Source organism: Vipera ursinii (genome assembly GCF_947247035.1).
Source record: "Vipera ursinii genome assembly, chromosome: 3".
Classification (NCBI taxonomy): domain Eukaryota; kingdom Metazoa; phylum Chordata; class Lepidosauria; order Squamata; family Viperidae; genus Vipera; species Vipera ursinii.
This window is the reverse complement of record NC_139516.1, coordinates 112774073-112787204: the sequence shown is the minus strand read 5'-3', so window position 1 is coordinate 112787204 and position 13132 is coordinate 112774073. Positions and strand designations below refer to the sequence as shown.

General features: G+C 35.6%; 1 protein-coding gene across 1 annotated transcript in view; it reads right to left on the bottom strand.

Moving 5' to 3' along the window:
• TNR (tenascin R) overlaps positions 1-13132 on the bottom strand; it is a gene marked incomplete at both ends in the record, with an annotated part of 123083 nt that overhangs the window by 39422 nt on the left and 70529 nt on the right. Inside the window, one exon of the mRNA XM_083359442.1 lies at positions 8382-8471. Within this exon, the coding sequence (XP_083215568.1) occupies positions 8382-8471 (90 nt within the window). The remainder of the gene's footprint in view (positions 1-8381; positions 8472-13132) is intronic.

Here is a 13132-nt window from a genome sequence, read left to right as displayed (position 1 = left end):
AATATTTAAGCATATAACACGGACAGGGAGACACCTATTGGTCAAAATATATTGAAAGGTTGCGGATATTAAATCTAAATAAGAAAGGGCAATGCTAATGTTTCACTTGTTGCCACAATGCAAGTAATACCACTGTCAGCTCAACCTCCAGGGAGAAGCATTTGCAAAAGTAGGAGAAAAGAGAAAGTTCTTCTTTGGATTCTAGTTGAAAATGATTTACCCAATGCAGGCTTGAGGTTCAGATGGTGTGACCTGAGTTTTTCTGCCTTGTTTGTCAATCAATTTCCCTTCTCCCTAATCTGAAACTGCATTCTTAAAAGCACAGGTCCCTAAAATACAGATTGGCAACTGTAATAATATAAGCATGCAGAGCCAAACCTAATATGGGAAAGAAGTAGAATTGAGTAACATTGATAGAACAGTTTGATCTAAAAATCAAATTTTGAGATTCTAAGGCAGACTTTGATATTTGCCACACTAATCACTATATAAATATCAAATAAAGGAAAAAGCTTTTTGCATTGAATTTTCAGCTGTAAATACTTTCCCCATGTGTAAAATGTCAGCTTGCTCTTGGCTGTATAAAAATAGAACATCCGTATACACAAAAATGGAGACTAAATTAGAGCTCTTCCCTCATGTGTAGTATTTTATTGTGTACATCTGCTATTAATTCAACGAGATAAAGAGTTTTTAAAAGCATCTTCATAAATATGAATGAGAGAAGCTTTGCAGTATTCCTCTTTAAACCTTTCAACTTCTTGTTCCCATTTATATTAATTTTTATATATCTTATTTTTGCTTATTATTCTTTATGAGAAGAATTGGAGAGTGCATGTTGTTATTTTCACACATTCAAAAGTACATGTGACTCAACACGGGAGATAGAAAGTTGCAAACATTTGGTTCTATGTTAAAGGTAATGTTTCTTTGGCTGAACTGACTATGGGTAATCAGCCATGCTATTTTCTTGGAGCTAAATGGATATTGTTTGATGGTGCCTTTTTCTCAAGCATATTTTCTCCCAGTTGTCTGATCTATGGTCCTGCTTAGATTGAGTAAGTGTCGTGATTCTGCTACTTTTAAAAGAAAAAGCTCATGAAATCCATAGTGTATAGATGGTAATCTGAAAACAGTTTTACCTGAAAGCTTCTGAGCTTTATCAAATTTCAGTGAAGATGTAGCAAACTTTCAAGAACACAGTTTTCATTTTTTTTCCAGAAAAAGAGGAAAAAAGGGGGGCTACAAGGAGACTTTCCACATTTTTTTTGCACATTCTGGATCTGTGCATATATGCTCTAAAAATATTGATTTATCAAATTCTCACTGTTATCTGCTATACATAGGAAGTGGTATAGGATTATTGTAAGCAAACATGTAATAATCAAGTGGCACCAGTTCTATGATAGAAACTGAGCCTTTTTTGGACACTTAGGTTTGCATGGCTAAGTACACTGCCCCCCCTTCCCGGGATACTGCCCCTGCCTCAGTCAAAGAAAGCACTAAGCCATGCTTGCTATAAGGGACGGCAGAATGACTTGCCCCATTATCTTGACTGTGATGATCAAACAGCATAGCATTACAGAATGAGTTGACTTGGAAGTCACTTAATTTTGTGTGTTTTCATTTTTAATTCCAGAAATTATTCTCATATGGAAGACCAGAATGTGGGACAGATGTATGTCTTTTTCTGCTTGTAAATCACACTCAGGGTTACATAACATACACTGAGTATTCTCTAGCAGCAACTAAGGGAGAGGAAATATCAATCCTTTGTCTATGCTAAGTACATCTATTACAGTGCTACAGCATTTTCAACAGGTAGCTATCCAGCTGTGGCTAACAAATTTCTAACTAAGAAATGCATCCATCCATGTTTTCTCATCATGCCTTGAGAAGATGCAAGTCCACTTGGATATATAGTCTGTTTATCATTTATTTACTGAATGTATTTTCCATCCATCTCGTAATGAAATGACTCTGGGCCAATGATGCATCACCTATTTAGGATATACTTTTATTGACATTTTAAAACTGAATCAGAAATATATAGAGAAAAATATCTAATCACCTTAAGGTAAGATAGTGTTTTGTGTTGGCTTAATGTTTTACCATAGCTGGTAATGGAAGGTAAATTTTATAAGATTCCTGTAGAATATTGGGTCTGCCCTTGTGGCTCAGGGGAAGTTGAAACCCTGAGTCATGTTCAGTTATATTTCTTATTTTACTGAGATCCTTGTGTGACCACCTCTCTCATTTTTAACTAATAAACTAAGTATATATTTTATTAGCTGATATAATATATATTTCTATTTTATTGGCGGGTGCAGATAGAGCTGTTCCTCTTCATATGGCCAAATTTTATGCTGCAGCATGTTGAATCTGCTGAGTGACACTTCAAGGATTGGGTTAGTAATGAGTCATTTAAGACCTGAGCTTTATCTAGATCTTGCCAGAATGCTTTTAATGCTAATGTTTTGCTTTGTTATGTTCTTACTTTGACTGCTCAATGGCTGTAATAAAAATTTCCTTGCTTGCTTGGGGAAAGAAAATATCAACTTTCCTCTCTCAGAATTTCTAAAGAATGTTGAGAGCAGTCCTTAAGTGTGGCTGAAAATCCTGGTGTTGGGCAGAAACTATAGCTCTGCTCCACAGTTGTTTTAAAATTAAATATATTTTCCATAAAAAAAATTCAGATTCTAATATGAATCCAAAATGAATTGCTGGGCCAGGAGCTGTTCATTTTGCACTACATTCATCAATACTGCACTGTAGACTGAAGGCATCTAAACATGGCTACTGTTTTTGTACCAAAGGTAATCCTCATAAAACAAGAACCATACATTATTCTTCAAACTTTGAACATGTTTTGAAGGGTTTTGACCTTCATAGAAAAATAAAATTACAATCTGAAAATTAGCAGACTTGAATGCTTCTCAGCACAGGAAAAGAGTGCTTTCTCCCATTGCAATGGCCTTCTCTTCACATATGGATTAAATACCCATTAGCCATTCTGCTGCAGGATAATTTCACTCCCTGTGATGGCTGGGCAGACATATTAGGCTGTAGGTTTTCTCGGTTTTCTAGAACTGACTGCAAAGATTCACTTTGTTGAGGACTGGTTTCTATTTAGCAAGCAAAGAAACGAAGTGAGTATTTTGTGGATTAGTAAATCCATGTCCCTGGCATTGGAGAAAAGTCGCTGTCAAAAAGACAGGGGAAAATCCTTAGCAATGAGGTCAGATTGTTTGCAGAGCTCCACCAACAGCAGCTGATTATCTCCTCTTCTAAATTGTTTCAGATTAAGTAAGCTTAGCATTTACTAAATATGCTTAGTCTTTTCTTTTTGTTGTTTGTAAATTAACTTTTTTTCTCAAATGACAACAGCAATTTGGATATTGTATTCAGAAGAAATATTGCTCTTGCCTTACACTATTATTTTTTCCATTGTTGATTACCTGGCAGACTTTTATTCAGCCACTATTTCCATTTCCGGTAACATCTCTCTCCCCTCCAAAATAGCAGTGCAACAAAGGTACCTAGTTTCCACAGCACCAATGGCTAGATAGGAGACTGCTTTGTCAGGACGTATAATGGAGAAATGAAAAACTGCCCTGTGGGTGAGCCCTAAAACCATTCCAAGTCAGTTTGCTCTAGTGATTAAAGCACCAAAATAGAAACCAGGAGACTGTGAATTCTAGTCCTGTCTTAGACATGAAAGTCAGCTGGGTGACTTTGGATCAGGCTCTCTCTCTCAGCTCAACTGACGCAGGTTAGTTGTTGTGGGTAAAATTAGGAAGAAAAAGGAGTATTAGGTATAAAAATAATGTAGGAGGAGTTAAATTTTTTTTTAAAAAAAATCTAAACAATATTTTTAAAAAGAGGTGCTTTTTATTATCTTTGGTGGATTTGTGATAAAGGAAAGTAATATTGGGCACAGATCCATATTAAAATGCAGAAGCTTCTTAAAACTAATGTACAATTAAAACCTTGAGTTTTTCTTTTAGGATTACAGGTTAAATAGATGGAAAAAAGATTTGTTACTATATATGTTGACTGCAGTGAGAATTCGATATGTACAGAAATGGAAAGATACATCAGTCTCCACAATGGAAGAATAGATGGAGAATGGATAGAACTATCAGAGATGGCAAAATTGACTGTTTTAACTATTGACTGTTTTAGAAAAAAGACCATATTAAGCTTTGTTTCTACTTGGAAACTGCTTCTTGACTTTGTGCTTGAGACAGAAAAAAGCAAACTACTGACTTTGGGTTTTGCTGATTAATCTAGTTTGTTGTTATAGAAATGGATAGTACTTGTTAAGTTGGTAAGGTAAAAAAATTGAGGCAGTAATGTTGTATTTTACTGTACTAAAAAACTTGGATTCCTTTTTTTTCTTTTCCCCTTTCCCCTATAGTTCTCATTCTCCTTTCTTTCTCCTTTCCATTTTCCTACCACTTCTTTATTTTTATTTCCATTTTATATCATGATAATCTTAATATAATCGTTGAAAAAAATCTAAAAAAGAAGAATATGGCCAGAGTTTGGCATCATTCTTAAAAACTCCAATCTAAATTCTTGAGCTGTACCCTTTATGAATTAAAACTATTACATAGGAAGAAATCTGCCAGACTTCCGGTTTGCCAACAGCCAACAATGGATGTCTGGAGGACGGCTCCCGTCTTCCACATCCAGATTCGCATCGCTGGGGGGTCCTAAAAGGACCGAAGAGTCACCCTGGAGGGGTGTCCAGACAGAAGGGGCTTTTGCAGAAACGTGGGGGAGCAGCAACCCCCCCGTTAGTGCCTGCATTCCCTTTGTACTGGCGGATGAAAGACTGACCATAGGAATATGGCCAGTTACGAGGCTGCAGACAGCCGAAGTCAAACTTACCATCAGGCAACATTAAAGCAGTGTGGAAGAGACGGGGGGGGGGTTTAAGATTCCTCTTTTATACCTTAATCATCTTCTTTTCACCTAATTAAGCTGTTAAGTACTTTCCCCCCTGTGGAGAGGGAGGGGAAAATTTAACCCTCCCTTCAAAAGGTGGCAAACAAGCCCAGGGGTGCTTCTTTAAAAAAACGTTAAAGAAAGAAATACTAAAAGAAAAGAATTTCCAAAGTACTTGGGGGACACCCAGTGGCTAAACGTGAAATTGCAATCTTTCTCTTTAAAAAAAACCAAGAAAATATTTAAGAAAAATAAGATAAGAGTAACCTTGAAGACCAGATGTGAATTTTCACGATGGAAGAGTTTCAAAAACAAATTCAGGCTTTGTGGGAAATATTTTACCAAACTTATCAGTTCCTTTCTACAGCTGGCGATGAAATAAGAGCTTTTGGAAAAGAATTAGAAAGCATCTCGACGCAACAAACTCAAATTCAAACTGTGACTACAATTAATATTTTATTGGGACAGAACTTAACAGAAGAAATAGAACAATCAAATACATTGGCAGAAGAATTAAATATTCAACAAATACAGGTTTTTGAAGATTGTAATGGAGAAAATATGGAAGGAAGTTTATTTGGACCAGGACAATTATATCAAGAGGTGAAAATAATGAGAAGATTTGGTGCTGTTGGCAGATTCTTCAATCCTTCAAAGGTGGAGACTGGAGGGCCACTTCAATATTATATAGTAATACAAGAATGCTTTGATGACCCTGAGGCAAAGAAGTGTAAAATGACATGGCAAAGGAAGAAATCAAGAATAAGATTGAAGAAATATGAACATTTTTAAGAGGCCTGAAATAGATAATATTAAAATAGACAGGATTGTATTGGGATTACAAGAGATTGTTTTGATGAGTAGATAAAAATACTGATTAACTAAAAAATAAAATAATAAAATAAAATAAAATACAGATGTATGAATACTAACATTGAAATATTGAGTTTTTTAAATGATATGGGTTAAGATGTATATATGCTAAAAATGATAGAATGTAACTAATATACTTGGATGTAGAGACATGAAAGAATGTATTAAATGTTGAAATGGAAGAAATTTTGGTTAATTTTTAATATGTGGAAACTATAACTGAGAAACAAGAATATTATATTGTCCTCCTTTGTTTTTTTTGTTTTTTTCTCTCCTCCTTACAAATTGGTATTTTAATGACTACTATTCTAAATATTGTATAATTGATATGGATATGGAAATGAGATAAATAAGAACTGGATTACATTACCAGATATTGAAGAAAATTGTCTAAAGGGAAAGGAGGTTATTTAGCAATATGAAAATGAGAAGTCTTAAACGTTTTAATTTCAATATCAATGTAAAATTTAAGCTAGAAAAATAGATAAGGTGTTTGATGTGTTAAAGATGGAATGTTAAAATATGAAATATACTAAAAGATATATATAATTTAAATTTATATACCGCCCTATTCCCGTAGGACTCAGGGTGGTTTACATGGAAAATTAAAAAAACATAGCATACAAAAATTAAAATAAGTTAAAATTATTAATTAAATTCTAGTCCCTGAAATTAAAACTAAAACCCAATTAAATTAAATTAAATTAAAACCCCTCAGTCTGGGCCAAACAGCTCAAAGAGCCAAGTTTGTATATATATAAAACTATTAAATGACTGATGGGCAGCAATAAGAAATATATTAATTTAGATAAGAGTATGTATTAAAAGGGAAAAAGAGAGAGGAAGTATTGATTATAACTTGGAAATTTGTAATAATATGTATTTGTCTGAAATGGAACTATTGCAACCTGGACACCACGTTGCTTTTTAAAGATATTATTGTAATAATGGAAAACTAATAAAAATATATATACAAAAAAAAAAGAAATCTGCCTCTCTCTAGATAGCATCTAATGAATCAACCTGTGACCTAGACCACTGCAGCAATATTTTCTTTTAATTCATTACCTCAGCCTTTTGCACCAGTAAATTTCTTACATTTGATGGCATATACTACATAAAGAATTCAGCTAAGAATAAATCCTTCTGAGGCTAAAACAACATTCTCCTACAAAATGAAGACATTAGCAGCTTTTCAGAAACGTACAAAATCTTGCAAAGGAAAAGAAAAATGAAAAAAAAAATCAAAGAAAAAAAAGCTAAGGGAGAAGATCCAAATAGCTGAATAAGGCCTAAGAATGTTCAATAAACATAGGATGCGATTCTGTGTGCCTGTTCTGCAGGGAAATGTACTTCCCCAAAGAAGGCCTTGTTAGCTGGCTGGAACTCTGAATGCTGTCATATTTTGTTTCATTTTTAATATGGATTCATTATTGTAATCACACGTAATAACAATATAGCAGAGCATAAGATACAATACTGTAAAGCAAAACAACAGTAAAAGAAAGTAGAAGATAATAAAAAAGTGCTGGATATAGGAAAATCAGATAAACGCAGGGCTACACTTAAGAACTTAAAATTTTGTATTCTTAAATGATAAGGTAAAAGACCAACCTAACTATTAACAGTTGGAAACACATCTGCAAGAAGGTAATTAAACAGTTTAAGGATCCAAGACCTTGAGTTCACTTAGCATCATAAATTTGCCCCAACCTCATCATAAATGGGACAGTGGAATGTCCTCTGCTTATTACAGTGAGAGATGCTTTCCAACACGGCGTTTACAAAATACCCCTTCAAGATATACCAAGGGCATGGTCTGCAAAAGGATGTAACAGCCTTTCTTAGTGAGGCACAGGGGAGAGACTTCTGAGTTTTTTATAATCATGGCACCAGGATGAACATTTAAATGACTGTACTGCAATAGTAATCTTTCTTTGTTCCAAGAGTTAAATTCTTCCAAGGAGGTTTGAGGATATTTTTGTAGCCTAGGCAATCTAGGTTTGGTACCAATAACAAAACCTGGCAAGGTTTGCTCTTTGAAGGCTTTCTAGTTTCTTGTAATGCTCCAGTAGAGCAAGATGTACTCTAATGTCAGTGGAAGGTAACCCTACCTCTATCCTTGGGTAAAAATCTGGAATGTCAGGTTTTATATACAGGGAATTCTCAACTTACAACCATGTATTTAGTGACCATTCAAAGTTACAATAGCACTGAAATAAGAGACTTATAATGGGTCTTTGCATTTATGACCATTGCAGCATCCCCATGGTCACATGATCAGAATGCAGGCACCTGGCAACCAACTGGTATTTACAACACTTGCAGCATCCTGAGGTTATGTGATGGCCATTTGAGAAGAGCCAGCTTCTGACCAGCAAAGTCAATGGGGGAAGCTGGATTCACTTAATGATTGCAGATTCATTTAACAAATGTGGGAAAAGCTGTAAAATCAGATGTGGACTCACTTAACAACAGCCTTGCTTAGCAACAAAATATCTGGTCCTAATTGTGGCTGCAGGTTGAGGACAACCTGTATGCAGTATGTCACTTACCAGTTCTTGCATTCATAGTGGCCGGAACACTCTGCTTACTATTCATTGTAGCTGAAATTCCAATTCCATATTCTGTTCCTGGCACCAAATCTGCACAACGAAACATGCAACAAAATATAAATGAATCAATAAGCTGTAATGATTTCCAAAGATATATTATTTTCTTTTTTTGTCTGCCTTCATAACCTGATACTTTTTGACACAGCAACCACAGTTGCCTGGCTAAAGCCATTATTACAAAGCCATTATTTGAATATTTTGCTAAGATTTGCAGATGAGATACAAAAAAATGGAAGAATATGGCAAATAATTGAATGATTGTGCAACCTCTGCTTCCTTCCAAAGTAAAGCAAGTCTAAAAAATATCAGTGTTTTAAAAACTAAATAACTTTAGAAGCTATCACCACATCATTCTTCTTTTCTTTCTTGTACAAAAATTGTTATCCAGGATCAATGCTCAGAAGGATCTTGATGGTGTGTAGCATGTCCAGAGACATTCTCTCTCTCTCTCTCTCCCTCCCTCCCTCCCTCCCTCCCTCCCTCCCTCCCTCTCTCTCTCTCTCTCTCTCTCTCTCTCTCTCTCTCCTTTGTCTTGGACAGAAAAAAACAAAGAGCTCTTGGCAAATCTATTGTAAAACAGAACTGAATACCTTTAGGCTTTCCTGGAATCTGTATTGGGTTTTTTTGATAGTAACTTCAGATTTTTCAAGCTAGGTAAAATGAAAAATTGTGGCTCCAGGTGGTAACCAGAGACTTAAAAAAATTAAGAGTATTTTTGGACAATGCTCAGCCCTAGCATTTATTTCCAGCACTGCAAATAAGCCTGCACATCTAAACCAAGTTATCTTTTCACCATCCACAAACCTGATGCATCGGAGCAGGCTAAACACACAGATAGCCACATGCATATTCAGACAACAGACTTCAGGATTTGACTTACAAAAATGTAATTAATGATACAGCCTTTGCTGCAATTGTGACCAAATGGAAAGTGACTATAAAGTGACTTTATAGTGAAGGATAAATATAGGAGATCTTTTGGAAATTGGTATATATATTTTTTTGAGCACTAGTGAGTAATCCTGGTCCTTTCCTTGATGTGAAGAGGAGTTTGGGGAACCGATCCATTCACTGTTGCAATTCTTGTCTCTGCTCTCTGGAACCATCTTCAGCTCACCATGGCAGTTGCCATGAAATTACAAATGACTGGAAGAGCTTATGTTATATATTTTAAAAAGTGCACTCTTCAAAACAATTTTCAGAACAGGTTCAGGTTTCTGCTGTTTATTAAAATAGCCCCTCTTTTTTCAGACTTCTGGATAGGCTTCAAAAAAAAAAAGAAAGAAAAAAAAGATGCCACTGAATTTAGAAATTTACTCTGAAAGTGCCCAAGTCGCAACTATTATTGCCTGGTGGGCAACAGGGAATGGCTAGTGATGTAACAAGTTTTGCCGGTACTCTCTTGCTCAAGACTCGTGAAATGCTACTCATTTCCTGGAAAAAAGATGGTGCAGATTCTATACAATGGTGACTTTTGACCCAATTGGTGTAATTGTTTATTATTCAACCCATCAGTAAACACATCTACCTTGGTTAGTGACACACTGATTAAGTAGGTGGTATAAAAGGGCTTTTCTGTTTACAGCAGGGGTTCCCAAACTCTTCAGCTCATTGACCCTTTTATGGACTTTCAGTTTGTTCATTGACACTCAAACATTTATTACAATATATATATATATAAATGTTACTAGTACTGTTAATGACAACAAGACTTTGGATAGTCTCATTGACACTTGGGGATTGATAATGACACTTTGGGGAACCCTGGTTTATATGACCTTCCAGTCCAAAACAGAACATTGTTTTCTTGAAAAATCCTGTGCAATGGGTCCAATTTATGCAATAGGTGTTGTCAAAAATATGTAAAACATTCTTAGAAGAGACTTAACAACTAATGCATGTGATTTATAATCCTATATTTTATTGCAGCTTTGCCTCATGCTGGAAACATTCTTGCAAATGAGCCTAAAACTCTAGGCTCTGTGCCTGCTGGATCTGCTATTCTGGTGCTGACTCTTAATTGGCCTGTTCAAGCTTCTGCTTTTATTTATACTTTTGCTTGCTGCATGAGTACCTTGCCTTTTTCTAGGACTCTCATCTCTATTTTTATTAGAGACACCAACAATGGCTGCAAAGGTTTGGAGGACCACTAGATCATACCAAAGAGTGATGAGTTTTCTGATTCTTATAGCTGTTTATCTTATGAAGAACTGGATTTGCATAGACCAGATGTTGACCAGTCCCAATTTTATTCTTGGAATAAACCTATAATGTAGAGATTGGCTATGAAATTGGCTTAAAATTTACCCAGTGAATTTTCATGACTAAGAGCACCTCTGTAAGGTCTGGAACTTATATGACTGCAGAAAGTTGACAGGTTTTGAAAATTGAAGCTCCCACCCCCCAATTTGCTGCAGTTCATTTGAAATTGGAGAAGGGTTGGAGGTACCTACTCAGTTTGCTGATGGTCCAGTTTCTCCTGGTAACTGATGAACAACCTACCTCCAGGCTCCCGGACTCTCTCCTTCCTGCTAGTAACACATCACTTTCAGAGGATTTTAAATGTAGTGGGACAACAGTAGCATGTCACCCTGATCTGTCCTCACACAATATCTTATCATAATGTGGATGGCAATTTATTTTGTTTATTTTTTGGCATTGAATGGCTGAGAAAGAATTATATTCTTTTCCTGGAAATAGCAGTGGCTCAGAGGGCAGAGGGACAATTGTATGATGTTTTCTTCAGGCTCCCATTAGGCAGTTGGAGGGGATATTGATTTACTTGTAATGATCCCTGCATGCCCCAGGCTCTGCAGGTTGGCAGGAAAGTGAAAATGTTTGCAGATTAGATTCAGCAGTTTTGGAGGGAAGGGGAAGAGAATAGTTCAAATTCACACTAAGCAGACATGTGTGCTTAGTGTGGATGTGAACCATTTCTGGTCTGAAATTCTAATTACTCTACAATTGCAGTATGTTTGTCCTTCTTGTCTCGTATTTTTAAATATTTCTTAAAGCTTCACATTGGTCTTAGACTCATGCAATTTTTGAAGAGGAAATTCTCCTCTGTACATTAGGGCCACATAGCACAGTAATTGTACAATATTACCAGTTCACATGTTTTGTTCAGTGTGTTAGGTGATTTTCTGCACAGATTCACAGGATATAATAAAAACGGTCATGTTGGCAGCTGTACCTGATTTGTATGTGCTTTGCAGCCTTTGCAGCCACCATCCCAATTTTTTTAACCACACTCTGGACCTGACAACAGCTAAGATAGATAACTGTGGGTGATCATGAAGAACTTTGGTATTTCTTACATTGGGAGGGCTTCTGAACAGATGGATTTATGTCAAAGAGTTGGATCTAAAATCTATTTCAAGCTGACGTATGGAGATAAAGAATAAAGGGCAATTAGCTAGAGGTTATCAATGATATTAAATACTGTCTATCAATGCAATCCAATATCCACTTTCTGGCTAAGAATGCAGGAAGGTAGCTTCACTTTCTCTTAATAATTTATACATAAACTGAATACCAAGTTTTTCCTAAGGACCATTTAGTTTAAAATCTAAAAAAAAAATCAAGAGTGATTTATATAACAAATATGTTAGATGAGAGAAGTTGATTCTCTTTACTTGATCATAGTTTTTTTTTTGTGTGTGTGTGTATTTATTGTTTATTTACCCGTAGCAGAATTCATGAGGTGTATTCACCTAATTAAGTGGCATGGAAAAACAAATTCCCATTTGAGCTGTGAAGCTCATTTAGTAATGTATGCCATTCATTCTCTCAATCAGTCTAATGTACCTTACTTGTGAGGGTAAAATAGGAACAGACCAATATACGCTATCTTGATTTCCTTAAACCATTAACTTAGCTAAAAGTTTTAATTGGTAATGGTGACTGATTTAACATTGATTCAAACAATAAATCATTTATTTTCCCAATATTTTTACTTTAGTCCAAAATAAAAAATAAACTGGTACTTGCTAATTTACCTGCTCCCATGGAGAAAATCTGTCTAGTAGTATGTCAATACCGACTTAATGACACATGTGACAAACTAAGTAGATCTTGAATCCTTCTTTTGAAAAGGCAGATTAGACCAGTGAGGTCGGTGAGAAATGGCACAAAATATTTTCTTGTAACCACCCATAAGATGAGCGGGTGGGTAAAAGATGTTCAGTGCTTTGGTTATGCTATTAGCCACTTCTGAAGTGATATCCCAACTGTTCCAGAGGACACAAGACTGAGGAGGTTTTAGATGTTTTGCTCAGGACAAGCTTATTATCAAAAGTGACAACCCTGTGTCAATATACACCAGTTCTCCTTTTAGTGTTTTGTTTGGCTTGTTTTACTGTCCACATTCTATGACATGTGATAGTCCTACGATATGAGGCTATAGGGAGCATTCCCAAGGGAGGAAGAACAATTTTTCAAGCAGTCCTTCTCAAATTTTTGACAGTTCTGGAGCACTATGAGTAGTAAACATTTAGAAAACGCAAAGACCACAAAATTAAACATGGAGGATTACACCTAATTTTTCTGTCAAAAGTTTACTTCAGCAGAGACAAACAGTGTGTCTGAAACAAGCAACACTGAGCTCATCTTTCCAATTTCCATTCATTTAGAAACTATTTTCTTTTTCCAGCCTTAATTGTTACATTCAGACAATCATCCAAGGCTTCCTT